The 22585-nt window shown below is 41.2% G+C and overlaps 2 protein-coding genes across 3 annotated transcripts; one reads left to right on the forward strand and one right to left on the reverse strand.

Annotated features, from left to right (window-relative positions):
• Positions 1–83: 83 nt before the first annotated feature.
• Positions 84–9450, forward strand: LOC119724411 (adenylate kinase 2, mitochondrial-like). 2 transcript variants are annotated; one of them, XM_038195456.1, is made up of 4 exons: positions 84–398; positions 6051–6287; positions 6974–7141; positions 8139–9450. In XM_038195456.1, exons 1-4 carry the CDS (start codon positions 294–296, stop codon positions 8358–8360), a joined length of 732 nt encoding a protein of 243 aa, XP_038051384.1. In that variant the 5' UTR covers positions 84–293; the 3' UTR covers positions 8361–9450. The 2 variants fall into 2 exon arrangements, with proteins under 2 accessions (XP_038051384.1, XP_038051383.1); XM_038195455.1 differs by lacking the exon at positions 84–398 and adding an exon at positions 2368–2544.
• On the reverse strand, positions 9373–22505 carry LOC119724408 (translation initiation factor eIF-2B subunit delta-like). Its single transcript, XM_038195450.1, has 11 exons — positions 22416–22505; positions 19293–19613; positions 17875–17998; positions 17098–17192; positions 16357–16532; positions 15363–15470; positions 15148–15250; positions 14849–14976; positions 12781–12958; positions 11541–11721; positions 9373–10677 (listed from the first exon to the last, which is right to left on the reverse strand). The coding sequence occupies exons 2-11, from the start codon at positions 19536–19538 to the stop codon at positions 10478–10480; spliced, it is 1539 nt and encodes a 512-aa protein (XP_038051378.1). The 5' UTR covers positions 19539–19613; positions 22416–22505; the 3' UTR covers positions 9373–10477.
• Positions 22506–22585: the final 80 nt, after the last annotated feature.

Raw genomic sequence — 22585 nt, forward strand, 5'->3', positions numbered from 1 at the left:
TAGGTCAATCATCGGTCGTATCGGGGCAAAAGTCACGTGTCACACATGGCATTTACAATTGTCTAGTACCCAGTCTACTCAACATCCTTTAACACGGAAAACCAATCATCTGACTACGCTCTGAATTTTGGTGCGTGAAAACTGCACTGCCACGCAACGCAAATCGGTCTTGGAAAGTTTAATCGTCTTTTATTAGTTTTGAACTTGTTGTAAGGCATAAATTGCAGGATTATAACTTTTGAGCTACTGTTCCTTGGTAGTTGACGCGATTGTCGTAGGAATTCCACTTCGTTATGGCCCCGGTACCACAGGCTGAGCCAGTCCCTAAGCCAGCGGATGAACCCGAAGGAGTACGGGGGATTTTGCTTGGGCCGCCCGGCGCCGGCAAAGGCACACAGGTACGTACCAACTCGGTCCCCGTTACCCTACGCGGATAACTCGCACTGCGTGTTATCAACATGTAATAAGATGCATGTTTCGTCAACTTTTACTATATTTATTAAAAAACGATGTTAAAATATTACTTAAAAAACGTATTTAGCCTAATTAAAAAAAAGAAGCATTTTCAATAAAGTTTTGATTTTAAAAATGTGATTGATTTATTTATTCATTTAACATGTTTAATACAAAGCCTATTTATTTTTTTAATTTTATTTTTTTGGGGGGGGATACATAACATTCTCGTAAGTTGTAAATTGATACCCTCAATTTTTTCTGTTACTAAGTGTTAGTTTATTCTTTACTTTTCTTGGTGTTTTTTTTGGGTTGATTTTTTTGTTAAATGTGGTACAGTCGAATTGACTCTGCTTAGGGCTTTAGTTAGGTATTGTAAGCGTGTAATTATATTTATAATGTAAAAAAAAAATGTTCGAAGTGCCCTAACGTCCCACTCAAGTGGGTACGCAAAGCCAATTTTGTTCCCGGCAAAAGGACGTAAGGATTTAACATGAGCACTGGCTGCTTAAGCGTACGTTAAAGGCTTAGGAAGTTCTGGGTAAAAGGTCGTTAGTGTAAACATTGGAATAACTTCACAATTAAGTTATATTTTGACTTAAAAATGAACAGTATTATTTAAATTATTAGCGAATGTAATCAGTCAAAATTTCAATCTTGTGTGATTTTTAATCTAGAAATGGCAGCACAAAACCTTTCAACTCAATTATCTCCAAAAGTGCTTTGTCTTGCCTGGGCTGCTTAGTGCTTACGTCCTTTTCCTTGTCACACGACGATTTGTTAATTTCACATCTTTCCTTGAACTAGGGGTGTGCATTTACGGGTAGCATGGGGACATGGAAAAAAAACACGGGTACCAAATCTCGGAAGTTGCTGTTCAGATTGTTCACAAAGGGCTGTACCATAATGTGTTTACATATACATCGGTGCGTCAATACAGCATACAAGTATGTCCAGTGACCTGTGTGGCTTTACTGTGTAGACTGCAACTTTCGCGAGCACCATAAACGTGAAATATATTTTGTTTTCCCATGTGGCCTGGTTCTCATTTTAAAAATCCCCACAAATGACATTCAAAACCTTTTCTTTTTCATTGTTTGAAAAGTCTGTAAGTTATTTGTAAAGTTGGTTACGGGTACCCGATCCCATAACCTGGGACCGGTTCCTGACATGGAACCGGCAATAAGTGCAATAAGATGCTGGAAAAACCAAGAAAACCAATTATATTCTTGTAGTCTGGTTCCCTGACCCTACTTAAGATGAAATGGAGCAATTGATAGACTTTGGGGAATTGTACGGTCAGAGTATCAATTTAGCTGGCTTGTACCCGTTCACAGGTGAGTAATCAATTGCAAAGAAAATGTGGTATAACTAAATTATATAAGAAGTATGGAGTAGTTTTCGAAAATAGCCAGTTTTCTCCAGCGCTGGTCGGCCGACCAGCGTTGGAAAAATACAATTTTTCTAGAAAATGTCAGCACACCAGGAGCCACAATTTTACAGGATGCTTTAGACTGTCATTCCCTAACAATCCAGCAAGGTATTTCGTGATAATTGGATCATTTCGTTTTTTGATGTTTGCAAATGTTGTATCTTCCCTTTAAAGACATTGACATACATGCAATCTAGTTGTGTGCCAACTTGCACAGAGCAAGCGCTTTAGGTGTAAATTTACATCAAATGTACAATACATGCAATAATGATTTGGCAGCAGAGGTAGAAACCAGACGCACAAGGCTGTCCATAGAAAACTCAATAATTGAATTGTAGCGCTGCTGATCCACAAGGCTCTCCATACACATTTCATGCTTGCGTGCTTTGCAGTCTATAAATATCTAGCATAGCTGTCATATCAGTCTGTCAGACTAGTAGTGTATTCAGTGTGGGACACACACAATAGTCAGTGTATGGTAGGGAAGTAGTGCAGAGCTGAGGTTCAGCATAATCATTCTCTGAACAATGGCCGCGATCAAAGGAGATGTACGGGATGAAAGAAGCGAAGAGGGGGAGGAGGAAGTAGCCCCGCCTCCTGAGAAGAAAGGCATGCGTGTTGTGTTGCTGGGGCCACCGGGGGCTGGGAAAGGCGTGCAGGTAGGCGGGGCTATGGATCAAAATGCTTGTGCTTGTGAATAGGTGCAGTGTCATGAATATGCTAATAAATATGCTAATTAAGTTGTATTTACATTGTAGTTTAATTTTTTTTGCATTTCTTTTAATTCTGTTTATCTATTTGTTGTTTAATTTATGCACAGGTTAGTGTCACCATTAACAGAAATACTGCATGTTTAATCATTGAGAAATGATGATTTTGAAAATTTAAAAGGAATACACAACATTTGCAAGCATCAAACAACTGTAGGTGAATTTCCAACTTTAAACATATCAAACCAGACCTTGACCCTAGTACATTGTCAATTTCCTTCATTGTAATATATACAACATTTGCGAACATCAAAAAACAAAAGTAACAAATTATTATGAAATACCTTACTGGACTGTTAGTGAATTGCAGTCTAAAGCATCCTGTAAAATCATGGCACCTGGTGACTGTGCTGACATTTTTCAAGAAACGTGGTATTTTTGTATCAATTTCCAATGCTGGTCGGCGTTGGAAAAAACTGGCTTTTTCCAAATATTGCCCCCAAATTACCATACAGTAGTTAGTCCGCATTTTGTTTGCAGTCGATTACAAACCTATGAACGGGTACAAGCCAGCTAGACTGTTTCCCTGACTTTACAATTCCCCGACGTCTATAAGTTGTTTTGTTTCATCCTAAGTGAAGTCAGGGAACCAGATTACAAGAACATGATTGTTGTCTTAGTTTTTCTAGCATTTACGAACACAAGACTTCAAACAAGTCAGTGTAACAATGTTTGCTATAAAATACTAGCCCCCAAATCATCCATTTCTGAAAATTGCAACAAAAGCAAATGTTATATATTCCCTTTAAGACGGAGCTCTGCCTATGGTAAAGCTGTAATAGGATTTGTTAAAAATGCAATATAATTGGGAGTTCATTGCCATGGTGATTGGGGAGACCGGAGTGACGTAGTACTGTATGTGTTAATTATGAAATTGAGCTGAGGGACTAATTTGTTTGTAACGTTCGGTGTTTATAGTGTTGTTCTTATGTTTTCCATCTGGTTTGGCTACTGTGTTACACAATGTAAATTTACATAAATATAATTGGATGTTACCGTGGTAACAGTTGACATACATGCGCATGCACTACTGTTTCATGTACAGAAACCATATCAATGTGAGCCAGGAATATGTTGGCGCTCCTACGCAAACGTACATCCTGTGCCAAGTTGTCCTTGCAGTTAAAATTAATCCAGTGACTGTTTTCAACAGTTAAAGAGCTCCCAGCCTACATAAAGCAGGTTTGACTGGCTGTGACTGTTTGTGATTGATATGGCCAAACAAATTGTTCTGCTTTGGGTTTTCTTACCTACCCTATTTTGACAGCCCCTACCCTAATTTTTTTTATGGGAAAAGTGAGAAAAAAACACCCAAAACCATCAATTTCTACCTTTTACCCTTGACTACACGCAGAAGCCTCCATATGATCGTACACAAAAAAATTGATAAAACAAAAATTCCCTACCTACCTACGCTATTTTCGAATGCCATGTAATCAGAAGCAGATCTAGTTTTGTTTTGGCCTAAGTGCGTACCAGTTGCCTACTGTTTATCTTTTTGATTGAATTTGACTAGTAAAACTAAGAGTGCTTGCTTGAAATATGATCTGACTGTAGGCGACTAGCCTGTGTAAAAGGCATGGCAGGGGAAGAGGATTGATTTTAATTCTGTCGGTGACTGTTCAAACACTAGTCCAATGTACATTTCTTATCTCTACTGTCTGACATTTAGAACTTGCTTGGATCATTTGCTTCACTGAATTTAATTTGTGCTTCAGTGGTCAGTCATGAATTTTACAGGAAATTTAGGGAAGCGTAATCACATATCATATGCCTCATGCCGTATCAGTCCAACTCCAACCATTTCTCTTATAGGGGATAGTTATTGTCAGGGAAATCTTCAAATTCCAAACTTATTTGCCTCTTCAGGAAAAATAAAATTCTAGGTGAATTTCCAATTTTTAAACATATCAATCCAGACCTTGACCATAGCACAGTGTCTGCTAAAAACATTTCCTTCATCTAAAGGTAATACCAGAGATGCCACCAATATATCAATAAAAAGCCTGAAACACTAGGCCCCCTACTAAAAACCTGAATCTACCCTTACCCCCTTTCAAGAATGTGTTTTCTGCATAGTTCAGACCAAATCCAGCACTTTTAATTGTCATATTTTTGGAAAAAAAACTGAATTCAGGTTAAAACCTGAAAAGTGGCATCTCTGGGTAATATACAACATTTGCGAACATCTAAAAACAAAAGTAACAAATTATAGTCTTAAGCATCCTGTAAAATCATGGCACCTGGTATACTGTCATTTTCAAGAAAAGTGGTATTTTTGTATCAATTTCCAACACTGGTCGGCCGACCAGTGTTGGAATAAAACTGGCTTTTTATCAAATACTGCCCCCAATTTTCCATAATTAGTTAGTGTGCATTTTGTTTGCAGTCGATTACATACCTACCTATGAATGGGCACAAGCCAGCTAGACCGGTTCCCAGACCTTACAATTTCCCAACGTCTATAAATCGCTCTGTTTCATGTAAGTGGGGTCAGGGAACCAGACTACAGGAAAATTATTTTTTTTCCTGGTTTTTTCAGCATCTACTATTCACAAAATTGTATTTTCTATAAATACTAACCCCCGAATCTATCCATTGCTGAAAATTACACAGCAACAGCAAATGTCGTATATTCCCTTTAAGTTTAAGTAAACAAGGAAGTGTGCCCAGGTTTTCCTGTTTTGTCTGTAAATGTGACCTGCTATATCATAATGAGGAATAACCCCCACCTTTGACTTTTCAAGTTACGTACATCATGTTAAAGTGCAAATCATTGGCTTTCCAATGATACCAAATTTATTTCTGTAGCTTAATTTCTTCCAAAGATATGCCGCAGGAACTTCAAGTCTCAACAGTGCCCCGCCGAATTTCGCCACGTCTTTTCGAGAAAAAAGGCTTTGAAAAAAAGAAATACGCATTGCGCCGCCAACGGCAGTGGAAATCTTTCTTCAGTTTCCAACTTTTGGGGATATTTTTTTCTCAACAAAAATACATAGTGTGAAACTTTGATACCTTGGCTATTCAAAAATAAGAAAAAATCAGTGTTGATTTTGACATTATTTTTTTAGTGTACCCAATTTCAGGCATTGATAACTCAAAACATGGTTGGGGGACATTCCTCATTTTGCCACAGTAGGTCACAAATAGCACTGTACATTTAAAGTGCAGTCCCCTCCCTAAAAATGGATGGAATTTGCATCGGGTTGAGGTAGGAAATTAGGCTGTAATCAAGCCATCAGTTTCTTTAGCAGTCTTTTAGTGCAATCTGGTCTCTGCCCTCGCATATGTACCCATTATGCTCCTGAGAAAGGCAATCGTTGTAAAGCGTCTTGCCCAAGAACACAAGTACCATGTCAGGGTTCAGAATGAACTTCCCTTTCCCAATCCTACAGGGACCGAAGCTTGCAGAGCGTTTCTGCGTCTGTCATCTAGCAACAGGCGACATGCTGCGTGCAGTCATAGCATCAGGGTCAGACCTAGGTCAAGAGGTCAAGAAGGTCTATGATAGTGGGGCATTGGTCAGCGATGAGCTGGTAGTCAAGATGATTGACAGTAAACTGGACACACCAGAGTGTTCTAATGGCTTCCTGCTGGATGGATTCCCAAGAAATGTGGTCCAAGCAGAAATGGTACGTCTAAACAGAGGCCAGTTTAATAAAATAATCTGCTTAGATACAGATTTGCTCAGCACAGAAAAATCTCACCAAGCCCACCACAGGGCACCAGCCAAAATGACATGGTGATGTGTAGATTGTGTGTGACTGGTTCCCGACTTAGTTTTGTGTAACAGTAAAATTTGCTTAGCAGCCAAACGGTTCTGTGAATTTTGGCCAAAATTGTTAACACTATTAAACAGTAACAAACAAATAGAAGCTACTATGTGTCAAAAAAACCGTCCTACTTTCGATCCTAAATAACTCTGTTGTTTACCAATGGAATTAAACCAAAACATCAGATCATGCTAACCAGTTCATGCCGGGATTATTTTGACAAGAATGGAACGAGGCGCAGGATTTATTTTCACTCGACCTCAAGCCAGGCGGGTTGAAGCCATCACCCTCGGGCAGCGCACTCGTATTTCCTGTTGATGTTTTTGAAAGATTTATCAATCTTTTTTTGGTTTAAAAAAATTAATTTAAAAAAATAAGAGGGCCTACGTTTCAGCTTTCAGATCCTGTCATGATCTATGGCCAGGATCCAAAACGTTCAGGCCTCCAATTTTTTTTTATTAGTATACTTCAGGTCAATCAAGTCAGAAAGCAGTTTGCAGTAGTTTTTATTCGTTTTCATTTGTTTGGTTTTGGATTGCAAACAGCTGGACAACCTTCTTGAGACCAGGAAGCAGCAGCTGGATGCGGTGGTGGAGTTTAGCATCGATGATTCGTTGCTCATCAAGCGAATCTGTGGTCGGCTGATTCACAGAGCTAGCGGACGGAGTTACCATGAGGAGTTCAACCCACCTAAAGTGCCTATGAAGGATGACGTAAGTAGTTAATGAAATCCTGTTTTTTTTGGTGATATGGATTTATTATCCCCCTGGCTTTCGAGCCAGACAGGGGGATATTGCGATCGCGTCTTCCTTTTGTGTGTCCGTGTGTGTTTGCCATTTTGCTCAAGCCCGGTTCATACTTGTGCGAAGCGAAATTCATGTCGTCAACAATGGTGGACGCGCTTCAAATGTATTGTTGACGTCACAAATTTCGCTTCGCTTTCGCTTTCGCGTGAAGTATGAACCGGGCTTCACTGTAAGTTCAGTCATCAATCTCGACCAAACTTAAAAGGTGGTCTGTGGAGAGAAGGCCGACGTCAAACAATCCTTTCCAATATGGATATTTACGAGGTCTCTGGAGAGCTCAGCTCAGTATTACTAATGACTTTAACATATGTCAGTAGTAGGTCTACTATTAATGACTCTACATGCTGCAGTGGCAAGGGGAATGCACCAAGACTCACCGACATTAGGCCGCACGGAGTCCCATGTCTCCCCATTCAACCTAAACTCCCCATTCAACTGAGAACTGGTACCTTCCGGGTGGACAATCAAGGCCGTCACTGATAATTGTCCTTACTAACTGCCTGTACATGTATACAAACTGCCAGGATGCCAGGGGGATCGTGCAAGTTTTATTTGCAGTTTTTTTTTTATGGCCAAGGGTCCACAATAATGTGGTGCTTATATAGCGCTTTATAGCAAAGGTCTCAATATACTTTACAATTATTACCCAGGCCATAAGACTATTTCTTCTGCAGCAGCTCAAGATCAGTGCAATCTGGAGGCAATTGTAGAGAAGTGTCTTGCCCAAGAACACAAGTACTGTGTACCCTGCCAGGGTTCCAATCCACATACCACGGCACACGAGCTCATGCTACTGAGCTACTTGATAGATTATTAGGATTAAGGCCTAGAAGTTTTGAGTGAATCGACGTGTATGGAGATTTGTGGCTCTATAGTTGATGCACTTTCTTCATCCCTGTTGTAGGTTACCGGTGAGCCACTCATGAAGCGTTCAGATGACAACGAAGCGACGCTGGTATCCCGCTTGGCGACCTACCACAAGCAGACGGCACCGCTGATTGACTACTACAAGAAGAAGAACATCTTGGAGAAAGTCGATGCCTCACACGAGCCTAACACCGTCTTTGCAACCATTCAGGCTCTCTTCACGAAAGCTACTTCCAAAGACAAAGTCATGTTCTTATAACTCAGAGCGGGACAACTTTGTCTTCAGAATAATCTAGATTTAGTTCGATCCAGTGACATCTTGTTCTAATAAATGTACAGATTTTAGCACTTTCTGCAATTTAATGATCTTGGTTTCTTTGGATAGTCTATGAGCTGCAATAGTCCATGGTTTTCATGAACATTTCCAAGCTGTGTGTTGCTCCAGGGTCTGATTCTACGAAACACTAAGACGTGTCTTAGGCAGGGTAACTCGTCTTAACTCGAAAGTCATCCTAAGATCGATTTCACCAAACTTAAGACGCGTTCAACATGTCCTAATTTCCTTAGCAACGCGGCTGAACTTGTCTTAAGATCTTAACTTAAGATCGCTTTAGAAGCAGATTTGAAAAGAATTCGTGGGTAATTTTAATAAACAATAGCTTATTTATAAAATTTAATTACACGCCAACACCTAGTCAACTTTTTAGAGTGATGAAACGGGGAGCAAGAATGACTCTATCTTTGTTGTGCAGAACTAGTGTGTAAAATTTATTGAGTAGAGTAATTTTTCTGGCGAAAGTTCGTGTTCTATTTATTTTGTCTGAAACGACTGTTTCGTCAAGCGGTAAAAACAAACATGAAACAGCCATCAACTGGGTAGTTTTGATGCTTCTTGCTTAAGATGAGTGAAGTGAAATCGGTCTTCGGATGCGTCTTAGCTAAGATCGATCTTAAGAGTGGGGACTCGTATGAATGGCTGCAGATCTTACATGCACTGTTTGTGTCTACACATGTACATTGATCAACCTCAGTAATAACTCAGGTAGAATTCAAACGTACATAATACAGTTCAAATCCTACCCAAGCTATTTTCAGATTTATTTCAAACAAAACAGTATAAGCACAATATAGCAGCCTCGAACTTTACAACTATATTAATGCAATTTCTTTAAAGTATTAACAGTAACAATGGAGTGTGGAGTTTGATTTACTTTGATGATTTATTTTGATGATTTAGTATTCAGATTGAAGTACATGCAGTATGCGGTGGGTTTCTGGGAGAGTTTTTTAATCATCCGTTATCAGCTGAGAAATAAAGTGTATGAAATCGACAACAAATGAACCTGAAACAGAGAGTCCTTAAACGTTTGTTCGTCAATTTGCCTGTCTCTGTGTGTAGACTTTCTAGTAATCCACGATGTTGGGAATTGGTTTATTTTGATGCGAGGGAGTATTGGTTCTATTTTCTGTCGTTATTTCACAAATGATATTTGAAGGTTGATATGCACCTAGACCAGTAAGCCTCTGTACTGATGACGTCGCACTTTGTTTAAGTGTGGTCTTGTCTATGGGGCTACAAAACCATCGTCCCCACGAGGCTCCCATAAGAAAGCACATCTACATCTACGTCGGTTCTCGTCAAAGCTTATTCAGCATCTAGATGAGGGACTGATGTTTGGTGCTTCCAACATTGCGCACTTAATGTGCTCTGGTTGTGCTTTCTTTATACAAGTGCAATTTGGATTGGTGCAAGTAAAACGGACATTCGCCATGATGTAAGTTGGCATTGATGGTCCCCTTGAACTGCCCCACAGCGAGCAGCTCAATGGTTTTCTGAGGGAGTGCATCCTAGTCTCTGTGTCCTTGGCCAGAAGCTGTGCCGGCACGTGTCCGTTGATGTATTGAGACGCATGAAGCGTTGCTGTTGGCTACTGCGAGTTTTTCTGGTTCTTTGAAGAAGTCTGGTATGGGGATGGAGATGAGGTTGTTTGCGACTTTGTAGAGCATGGTCAAAGAACATGTAAACCAAATGTGACGTCATCAGTAGAGAGGCTTTTTGCGGACACTGAGTCGCTGTACCCTCGCGGTGGCCCCCAGTGATGGTGGAAGCTTTGTGCCAACTATTGTACAGAAACACTGTTCCATGATGGTTACTCTGAATAATAAGCAGGCACAATGCGTCGGCCATTAATAGGGGCCACTGTGAGTAAACAGTGACTCTGTGCCTAAACGGGTCTATAATCGGGGGGAAGCAGCCCATCTGAGCACCTTTGTCTATAGTGATTCCAGTAAACAGATCGCACAGCACCTCCAAGTGTTCTTGTGCAAATGCCATACCATAAAATTACAATGTCCAGTTTGCTTTGCCTTGAATTGTTAGCTGTCCACACTCTTGACACGCAGGACAACAGGCACGGACGTACAAGGCAACATTCCGATCTCCGTTATCACCATGGAGATGAAGTCAGGTGGTGTGACATCATAGACGAGGTTCAGCAAGGTCAGTGATTGGATGTCTCTCCAGTTGCTAAGATACTGGGTAGGTTTACCGGTCTTCACAAGGTCGTCTGGGTCACCTGTGAAGGAATGAGTACCAGTTAGGGATGTCTCTAAACTATTATGATTACTCGAACCCTAGCCCTTAAGGGTATTTCTGCTAGAAATCCTACATGGCGAGTCAAAAACCCCATAAGTTATAGTTCATATTTTAAAAAAATATGTAGCACCAAAAATAATAATGACTGGAAAGCCAATTTCATAAGCTACTTTTAGATGAAAAAAAATTACTGAAATTGCTTAATCTGTTCAAAGAATATTACCGTTTAAACACATTGACCCTAGAACTCTTTCGTCCAAAAATGCGATTTCAAGAATCGTCATCACAGTCCTCTTCAAACGTCACTAGCGATAAAACCTCAGTTTAAAAGTTAAAAATATTCAACAAAGTCCTTTTGAAGGCCCTTCTTAAAAAAAAAGAAGTGTATTTTATAAATCACATTGTTTGCCTAACCAGGGTTGTTAATAAAGATATTGTGTTCTACAGTCGTTGACAGTTGTTGAAACAAGTATTCTATGTCATTTTCTTTGTTGGTCCAAACAGTCAGAATACACAATAAATTGCTTTTTTTTGGACGAAACAGGTTTTAGGGTCATTGCATTTAAATGGTGATATTCTTTGAACGGATTGAGCAATTTCAGTAATTTTTCTGTCTTAAAGTAGCTTATGGAATTGGCTTGCCAGTCATTATTATTTTTGGTGCTACATATTTTTTTAAATATGAAATATATTTTTTGGGGGTTTGGGATCCACTTTTTTTTAAAACTCACCGTGTAAATGCAACAACCTGCAACACTTGTCAAAGTGGCAAGCCTGCACAGTCTAAACAAAGATCTGACGATAACAAGAAATTCCCAGTCCGAAGTGGACTTTGATGCTCACCCAATTCGTTGGAGACGAAGCTGTCGGTCTGCACACGCTCACTAAACTTGTACGTCTCGCAGCAGATTAGTACCGGCACATTGTAAGCCTTGGCGACCGTTGCGATGACCGACGACCCGACCCTTGACATGACATAGCCGTTAGCCAATAAGGCGTGGGCTCCTAGAAACACCTTGGATACCTAGAGAAACAATTTCAATGTATCTCAATCTTTTTTTTAATTGATGAAAAAATGAGTTTTAAAGGTAGAGTACATCATTCGTCATTTGTGCAGTTTTTTGTTTGAAGCAACAAAAGTGCTCAAAATCTAAAGACGCGTACTTAACAACTAACCTGATGAACTTTTAGCTCTGTGAATGCTGTATATTCCGAGAAAACAGTACTCTGGGATCTCGGTTTCAATTCAAAGTTGCCGTGTCGTGTTTTGAATTGCGCCCAAAATCAGCGTCCGGGAGACACGTTCTCATTCAGCCAATTGCAGCTACACGATGTCACGCACTGAACTGACGAATAATAGGTACTGCACCCGCGCGCGAGTCGTGCCAACGCTTGCGCGCGCCCATTCACGGCTTCACCAAATTAAAAACGAACTACTATTGGAAATTTCAAAACATGTGTCTTTAGACGCATCTTTGGAAATGACCTTCTCTTATTATTTTCTTCAAAATGACAGCATGCCAGAAAGAAGAATTTCACAGTGAGTTTGATGTCATTACTACATGTATCTTAAAACCAAGTATGCTTTTCAACAATAACTCGGTTACTTTTTGGACAGCTGCAAATGATGTACTCTACCATCATGGGGGAAAGCAAGGAGTTCCAAAGTGAGGCAGTACGACAGATGAATCTTAAGGAATATGTTGCCGTATCAGTTCTTAGTTCTTGGTTCTTGGTTGGTTCTTCGCGTGGGAGTTTCTACAGGAGGCCAGAAACACAGGGGCAAACCCCTTCTCTTAGCGATAAGTGTCACTGGGTTCTTGTACGTGCATTGCATTACACAACACACGGGACCTGAGGCTTTACGTCCCATCCGAAGGACGAAGCAATAATGGTTAAGTGCCTTGCTTAAGGGCACAAGTGTCAACCCAGGCTCGAACCCACGCCACTGTTGCCTCTGAAACATCAGAGCATGAGTCCGGTGCTCTTAACCGCTAGGCCATGACACTCCATGTGTTAGTGTAAGGAATACAAACAGTAAATGTATGTGATAGAGTCCAATTCCAACCAGTTTGCTATGTACCTCTTGCATCATGTAAGACACGGCGTTGATGAGGATGTACGTGCATTTGATGCCGTGTTTCATGAGTCGACGCACGGCTTCTATGCCTTCCATCTTAGGCCGACTATCCACGATGACCACGCGGAACTTCTTGCCGGCTCTGTGGGCGTCGCAGAGAACTTGACGAATCAGGGAAGAGCTGTTTAGTACAAACGAAGGTGGATTCAGTTTTCGTCTAGATTTCTATTTTTGTACGCTACTTTAGCCCTCCTGCTGTCTGAACAGTCACAGACAGTCAAAAAATCAATCCTGATCCCCTGCCATGCCTTTTACACAAGCTAGTCACCAGCAGTCAGATCATATTTCAAGCAAGCACTGTGACTAGTCAAATTCAGTCAACAGACAAAAGCAGGCAAGACGGCTAGGCACAGCTGGCTTATCAATCGCCTACAGTCAAAGCATAGCTGTATCAAAATAGATAAACAGTCACAGCCAGTCAATCCTGTTTGAAGTAGGCTTGGAGATCTTAAAGGGAATATACATCATTTGCTTTTGCTGTATTTTTCATAAATGGATGGAATTGGGGGGTTGGAAATATATAGCAAATATAGTTACACTGACTTTTTTGAGGTTTTGTGTTTGAAAATGCTATAAAAACCAAGAAAAACGATCATTTTCCTGTAGACTGGTTCCCTGACTCCATATAAGAAGAAACAGAGCCTTTAACATACATTGGGGAATTGTAAGGTCAGGGAACCAGTCTAGCTGGCTCGTACCCGTTCATAGGTTTGTAATCGATTGCAAACAAGTGTGATGGTCAATTGGGGCCAGTATTTGAAAAAAAGCCAGTTGTTTCCAACGCTGATCGGCCGATCAGCGTTGGAAATTGATACAAAAATACCACTTTTCTTGAAAATGACAGTATACCAGGTGCCATGATTTTACAGGATGCTTTACACTGTCATTCACTAACAGTCCAGCAAGGTATTTCAAAATGATTTGGTAGTTTTATTTTTTGATGTTTGCAAATGTTGTATTTTCCCTTTAACTGTTGAAAACGGTCACTTGATTGATTTTGACTGAAAGAACAACTTGCACGGTATGTATGTTTTCATAGGGAGATTAACGTGAGACAGTTGATTGTATAACAATTTCAAATTCATACAATGTAAATGTTAGCTCAATACTGCTTCATTGTTATAACTGATTTTAACAGTCGGCTGAAGTCATTGCTGGGTCTAGGAGAATAGACCCGAAACCTAATGACATAATGGCTTTGTTTACATATGCGCTTTCCTATGGGAGCAAAGTCAGTACGCCAGATAAAGTGGGGACTGTCTACCACATAGGAAAGCACACATGTTAACAAAGCGTGACGTCATTAGGTCTCAGGCCTATCAGGAGTGATGTAACATGGGGTAAGGGGATGGGGGATAAACTGGGGTTAAAGGAACAGTCCATCATTTGTAATGTTTGAAGCAACAAAAGTGCTCAAAATCTAAAGACGGGTGCTGAACAACGAACCTGTTGAAGTTTCAGCTCAGCTTAAGCTGTATATTTGGAGAAAAACAACATTCTAGGATCTCGATTTCAAGTCAAAAGTTGCTGAATCATGTTTTGAATTGGGCCTGAATGCAGCGTCCGAGACACGTCCTCACTGAGCTGATTGCAGCTACGCGATGTTGCGCACCAATCCGACGAATTATAGCAACTTAACCACGAGCGCGTGTGTGTCTTGTCAACGCTTGCGCGCGCTTCACCGAATAAAAAAATGAACTACTAACGGAAATTTCTTAAGTGCTTCTTGAGACGCACCGTTGGAAAGGTTTTTTTGCTGATTTCTTCAAAATGACAGCATGCCAGAAAGAATAATTTCACAGGGAGTTTAGTCCCCTTACTATCTTTCAACCAAGTATGTTTTCAACAATAATTACGTCAGTTACTTTTTGGATAGCTGCAAATGATGGACTCTGGCTTTAAGACACTTGGATGTGGTGGGGTATGAGGAATTACAGGGGAGGGGCGTGGCATTGGGTGTGGTCTTGGAAGATGCACAATTTTTTTGCTAAGATGCTGAAACACCACATACCATGTATATATCAGGATGACATCTCCATCATTGATCTTCTTGATCGCATCTTTGGAGATTGCCACGGCAGCTAGGAGAATCTTCTCCTTGACGTAGTTGTCAATGCACTCATATAGATGCTCCTTGGCCTACACAAGACAGAGCAACATTAAAAAAATATTGAAATTCTAACTGGTTGCTTGTAAGAAAAAGTAAAATCTTGAAACGGCTATGTAAGGAAGAGAATTATCAAGCTGGATGTTTCTCGTGGGGTGGGGGGGGGGGGGGGGGGTGTGGGTGAAATGTTGATCAGGACCTACCTTTGCGTCTGTCATATCTTGAGGTATGTGACTGATCTGTAGCTTGAGATGCTTGATGGCATTTCCCATACTGACTGACTTGGGTCGACAAACGTTCAGAAAGCTACCAAAATAAAAACAAACAAAAATGTGTGATACGTGCCCTCCTCGATTTTGTAATGCTGCACAAAAATCTTATTTGGTATCGATGAATCGAGATTTGTACTGAGACCCACCTGATGTAGGGTTTAATCTTGCTTTCAAGGTCTCTAGACAACTCCTTCTGTGGAGGAGTAGTGTAATCTGCGATGACCTGCTTGAAGGCGTGCAGCATTGCAATACACCTGTTAATGAAGAGTCAATCAATTATCGTTGTAAAGGAATGAACATGTCCATCATTTGGCAACATAATTCTGGCAACGTGATCTTCAAAGCATCTTGAATCCTAAGTGCTTTTTGGTTCACATCATTTCGAAAAGGCAGTACAGAACAAGTGTTGTAGTACTCGTACTACAACAACACAGCAACTCCGTGTAAAATGCCCATAGAAAGGTCACGGAGGGGTCTGGAAGCTCATGGACAAAATGGCGCATTTTCAGGCTCCTTTTTAACCCTTTCATGACCACATTGTTTATTGACTTGGCTCTCCCCAGGACCAAATTGTTTGCTCAGTCATGCGGAAATCACTAGAGCGTGAACAAAATGACCACAAGTCCAAAACTTGCTTTTTTCAACCCAGATTTTCACTGCCAAGGAGTGATTTAAATCATAGGAGTTGTGTGTAAAGTTTGTTCCTTGAACCTTACTCTTGTATGTGATGTAAAAATGTAGTCCATATGTATAAATATAAGAAAGTTATGCCTGTTTGTTCATCTGGTTCCATTTATAAAACTGCAAGCCATTTCACCACATGACCAAATGGCACTCCATACCTCAATTTGTGCGTGAATACTTCTGAAGCACTTTTCTCATATTTTTGTAATGGCAACACTATGAATAAACTGCACCATTAGAACGATCCGAACATACTCTTTCAGCTGGTATATGGTTGATGTATGGACGGCCAAACATATCAAAATGCCGCCTTTCTGAAAAGTAGTGAACATATCTGTGTTGAGGGTGTTCTGTGTGTGGTTTCCTGGTCGACTAAAGTCGCCAATGGGAACCAGCAGGGGGGTTCTTCTTGTCGACAAAAGTCGCCCATGGCAAGGAAAGGGTTAATAAACATACCTTGCGTTAGCACCACATATGATCCCCTCGGCGTACTGCAAACCCAGTCTCAAGATAGCTGGATGGATCCCACCGCTAGCGAAGCTGAGTCCCCTGGTAACAGATACCTGTCGCTCATATTGGTCTAGATGGGAGAACAGGCTGACTTTACGCTCATGCTCGACTCGCTGCGGGATCTGCAGTCATGCATAAACATGATCAGATGAATAATCAGTAGGTGAAATGTATCAGTGAGAGACTTGGGAGATAGAGGAATGCCCGAGATTTGGAGACATGAATAAACATGATCAGATGAATATTCAGTCGGTGAAATGTATCAGTAGGAGACTTGGGAGATAGAGGAATGCCCGAGATTCAGATACATAAATAAACATGATCAGATGAATATTCAATTGGTGAAAGTTATCCGTGGGAGACTTGGAAGATTGAGGAATGTCCGAGATTTGGAGACATGAATAAACATGATCAGATGAATATTCAGTCTGTGAAATTTATCAGTGGGAGACTTGGAAGACTGTGAAATTTATCAGTGGGAGACTTGGAAGACTGAGGAATGTCCGAGATTCGGAGACATGAATAAACATGATCAGATGAATATTCAGTCTGTGAAATTTATCAGTGGGAGACTTGGACGATTGAGGAATGTCCGAGATTCGGAGACAGGAGCAAAGAGCAACAGGCTGACTGATTTCCTCTCACTGTCTTTTCTTCTTCAAAGTCTTTAAGATGCTAAACACTTACTTGATGTCTCTCTAGTTTCTTGGCTCGTCTCTTTTGCACCTTGGGATCATCTTGCTGGAGGTCGTCCGACACACGAGGGGGCTCTTTCTTGGACGCTAACAAATAAATGATCAAGACACTTGGGTTAAATCACTTGGAAACATCCAGCGGTAACACAGGTATTTAGCGGGATTTGAACCTGCGACCTCTGGATTACCGTTCCTGTGCTCTACCAACTGAGCTATCCAGCCGTGCTTGATCCTTAGGCAGATTTAAATGATAATTCGTTTCTGACTCCTTGTTGCAAAACTCCTCAATACATCGGCCTATTCTCTCTAACCAGCCCAATTATTCCCTTAACCCTAACCGCCCTGACTCCTTCAAAATCCTCTTTGTCAAAGTGGAAGAATTTGGAGGATTGAAGTTGCATGGCAAAAGTGCATTACCGATTTCGTAGGATGCACTTTGTCAAAGTCTTGGGCCACACCTTGTGTTGTTTTTGCTCAGCCATGCATAAATATAGGTCTGGATTATGCTTGAAATCCTCCGTACTACTCCAGGATGTCATTGGCCAAGCCTCAACATATTGACAGTCACTGCCGCAAGATTTTGCAGGATTCAGGCAGTGGTCACCCCTCTACGGACCATATTCCAGAAATAATGGAGGAAATTGCAGGACTGAGGCTAGGTGTTATTTTTTCATGAGGCCAATTAGAGGATTTTGCAGGATTGAGACTACATCCTAGCAAAAAGGCCTAGGGAGTTACGGTTAACTGATTGCTTAATGAGTGTACCTACCTGTAGAGTCTGATACTGATTTAGACAATCTTGGCTTTGGCTGCTTGTCACTCACACTGGCTGACCCGCCTCCTGCCACAGCCGGGGACCCGCCTGCCAATTTCTTCTTTTCTCGGTCAGCTTCCTGCAGAGAACAAAGTCACATCAACTTAAAAATACTGCAAAGTAAAACTTGCACGATCCCCCTGGCGTGCTGGCAGTTTGAATATATGTACAGGCGGTTATAGTTAGGACAATTTTCGGTGTCCATGTACCTAGCCAAAATGGAATATGTCATAACTATCAACAGGGATTAGCAAGGTAATGGGTGGGCAGCCGTATTAGTCGGCAGTGTTGTGTCACTTGTGTGTGCCTCTGAAGGTAGACTAAGTGAAAGTGAACACATCTAGATCACTATACAGTCCACAACTGTGAAGCTAAAAAGGGGCCTTTTGCTTACAAAACAATAACTTTCACGACACTAGAGTTAAACAAATTGACATAAATCATTGGCTACCGGACCAAGGTCTGTAGAGTAACTCTGGATGTCATGACATGTTGTCCGAGTCTAATCACTTTACTAGATACCATGAACAATAACGACAGATCAAGTTTGGTTGAGATTGATGACTGAGTAGACAGACATACATACAAATATGCACATACTCACACAGACACACAAAAGGAATACCCGATCGCAACATCCCCCTCCAGCTTACAGCCAGGGGGATAAAAACGGATCTCACACTGTGTATTGTACATGCAATTATAGGGGATAGGGTCATTGATGGTTGATGGTCTAAAGCTGAAGCTCCGTCTCTCGTCTCGGCCTTCAACTGTTTCTTACATCTATGTGGGAAACGCTGACAACAGATGTAGCTCTTACGCCCAACTACGACAATTGTCCCAACTATGCCGGCAGTACCAAACAATAGTTGGAGAAATTCCTAACTATGGTTGGGACGATCCTAAATGTAGACTGGTTCATGCCTACTTTTTGAGATTGACCCCTCAGTAGTCTGGTGGCATGACTATAGAAATGTGTAGCAATAGCGACTGGGTACCAGATATTTCTTTTGACAGAGTTGATTTTTCTTATATAGCGCTTTTAAATAAGATCAAAGCGCTTGTTATTACCCCTGCTCATTGGGCAAATTAAAACATTCCAAATACCATCTCAGCTCCCTGGGGAGTATACAGCTCGATGCTACCTTTTTAGGCACAAGGAAGCTTGAATCAATCACGATAACCATCTCTGCCCTCACAGGTACCCATTTACTCCTGGGTGGGGAGAAGCAATAATTGACAAAGTGCCTTGCCCAAGGGCACACGCACCATAACCCCAGGCTGGACTCGAACCCACAACCCACAAAATTACCCGCAGACCACGAATTCAATGCTCCAGACCACGTTTTGGACGCTGCCTTGAAGTATCTCACCTGTTTTGCTCGTCTTGCTGCCTTGAGCTCTGCCTTAGACTTTGTCGCACCCTGAGTTTCCGGTGCAGCTGATGTACCCCCCTGTGGTCCTTGACTAGCCCCGCCCACTGCTGGGGACTTAGCTCCGTCGAGCTTGCCTTGTTCCTTCAAGCGTAGCTGTCTTCGTTCTTTCTTGGACAATTTCTTGGCCTCTTTGTCTGTTGCCGGAGAGGAATCTGCGGCTGATGATTGCACTTCATTGTCCATTGTGAGTTCGGTATAAAACCTTCGTCCTTTACAAAAAGATTTTCCGTTATGTCATTGTCTAACCGTAGTCAATACCTGAGGAAAAAAAGGGTAATTTTTAATGATCTTCTCGAACAATATTTAAAAACAAATTAGCCGAAATAAAAATTAAAATAGGCATGATACTTTATAGGCCTAAATACATGAAATAAAATCGAAGTGGCTATCGTAATGACAGCCGTAACGCAACTTCCAAATACAATCGTTATGGCATTGTAAAAACATGAAAAACACACTGTTAATGTATTTCTACAGCTACCCATGCTACCACAATGCTTGGGTAGCTTGATTGGTACAGGCGAGCTCACTGAGCTTGGGACGTTGGTTCGAACTGCTGCCATGCTACACAATTTAAGTTTTTTTCTGAAAAGATTGAAGTTTTACTTTTAGGTTTGTTTGTAATCAAATTGTTCTTTTCATTTTCTTCCCTTTGAAATCAGTGGTTTTGGAGGATTTTTTTAAAAAGAAAAATAAGGTCCGAGAACCATATTTAGTTCTGGTTCTATACAGCCAAAGATTGTGAAGTTGAATACTATGTCTATGGAACCAGACAGTTCCGCAACGATATCAGTTGAAAGTTGCGTTACGGCTTCCGTAAGTAACAATAGCCACTGCAAGAAAATAAATAACACAAAAAAGTTCTTCTGGATCCTAAAAAATCAATAAATCTTGCTAATTTGTCTGGTTCAATCTGAAAGCCTGCACTTTCGCAAGTTTCATTACATTTCTTCCACTTTAGTTCCAGTGCAAAATAACACTAAATTATTGCTAATTTAGCTGAGTCGTGCTGGGTGGACAGTGTTCTGTGTTTGTAGGTCTAGCATGAACCCTGCATCATGCAGATGATGCAATGCATGCAGATATATCTGCATGCATTGCATGATCTGCATGATGCAGTAGCTGGAGTTACCCAGCCCTGAGTTTTATCATTGGGTTGTCATCTAGGGCTGGAGCGCATTTTTCTCAAAACTTGTAGTATTTGCAAAAAAAATTTGGAAAATGTTCAATTTTGTCCCTGTTACACACTAATTGCAACTGCAACTCACCCCAAACTTGCCTGGAATAACCATTACACAGGTCCTTGAAGTAAAAAACGATCCACGATGAAGATTCAGCCTACAATTGCAGTGAAAACAGGAGGAATAACCGCTAACTTGACAACCTTGCTGGATTGGCCAGGACCGCTATTGGTTTGTGCACAAAAAAAATTGTGTACAATGAATGGCGGTCGATTAACCCTTACCCTACTTGACCCTCCAACGCATGCCAATTGTGCCTCAAGAAAATCTCCTATGTTTTTTGCATGGCCCTCCAATATCTGCCATGTCATTTCAAGGGTAACTGGACAGGCACTCCAATACATGCCACAGAGAACAATGAGAGTCCTCTGATAACAAAGTGAGTGCCCCCAGCTGGTCAGTATCAGGCACCCTCCAGGGCCTCCAACTCCTGCCAATTGGAGCCTTCACTGCTTACATCAAAGTATCCTCCAATAAACTGCAGCTGGAGGGCATTGGCATAACCAACTGACATGCAGTAAACTACCCTCAGAGAGTAAGGGTTAACAGGCACAGAGAGCGATCGCTGTCAACTACTCGTTTTGCCGGCTGCGCTGGCTGTTGGCACATGACGTCACGCGGAAGCGTAACACCCGATGACTGTTTCATGCACTATTGGTTGCGGTTCCAGTACCAAAGCTGTGATGCGAGTGGTAAACCTTATACTACTGCATGAAACAGTCATCGGGTGTTACGCTTCCGCGTGACGTCATGCGCCAACAGCCAGCGCAGCCGGCTAAAACGAGTAGTTGACAGCGATCGCTCTCTGTGCCTGTTAATCGACTGCCATTCATTGTACACAATTTTTTTTGTGCACAAACCAATAGCGGTCCTGGCCAATCCAGCAAGGTTGTCAAGTTAGCGTATATTCCTCCTGTTTTCACTGCAATTGTAGGCTGAATCTTCATCGTGGATCGTTTTTTACTTCAAGGACCTGTGTAATGGTTATTCCAGGCAAGTTTGGGGTGAGTTGCAGTTGCAATTAGTGTGTAACGGGGACAAAATTGAACATTTTCCAAATTTTTTTTGCAAATACTACAAGTTTTGAGAAAAATGCGCTCCAGCCCTAGATGACAACCCAATAATAAAACTCAGGGCTGGGTAACTCCAGCTAATGATGCAGGATTAATACTGACACAACACAGTCAGTCATAGCCCCATAAATGTGGCCTATTTACTGGACTGCCTCCGTAAACATAGGCCACACATCCACATGTACAAAAATCGTGTCGACGGAGCCAAATTTTGATTTTCACATTTTGGCTTAGTTTGTAGGGTTTTTTTGCTTTAGAAGCATACTCACCCTCTTTATAGGCTAATCAGAAAGTGCTGCCTTTTTCAGATGTCTAATTTTTGTGAAATTTCATGTTGAAATTTTGATACGCAAACGTGTAAACATGAATCTGGAAATTTCACGAAAAATATACATCTGAAAAAGGCAGCACTTTCTGATTAGCCTATAAAGAGGGTGAGTATGCTTCTAAAGCAAAAAAAAACGTACAAACTAATCCTAAATGTGAAAATCAAAATTTGGCTCCGTCGACACGATTTTTGTACATGTGGATGTGTGGCCTATGTTTACGGAGGCAGTCCAGTAAATAGGCCACATTTATGGGGCTAAGTCAGTCACAGATCTACGACAGCTGTTTGTCCGAAAACTGGGCAAACTGGGTAAAACTGTTGTTAGCAAGGTGCTACGCTAGTGCAAACACAGAGTTTTCACCTTACATTTTCGCACCACTTCCAATCACATATTCATAATCAATCGATCTGTCTGTACCTTCACTTAAGTAGAGTTTTTGGTGACAAACACTGATCAGGCTTTCCCGATTTTGTGTTCAGCCGGCCTTGCCGCGAACATTACTTTCGATTATCAGTATCGACTATCGATGAACGATAGACCGAGAATCGATTCTAGAAATGAGGGCGCCATTTTTGTAACTACGGAAG

This window comes from Patiria miniata, unplaced genomic scaffold (assembly GCF_015706575.1).
Source record: "Patiria miniata isolate m_02_andy unplaced genomic scaffold, ASM1570657v1 HiC_scaffold_18, whole genome shotgun sequence".
NCBI lineage: Eukaryota > Metazoa > Echinodermata > Asteroidea > Valvatida > Asterinidae > Patiria > Patiria miniata.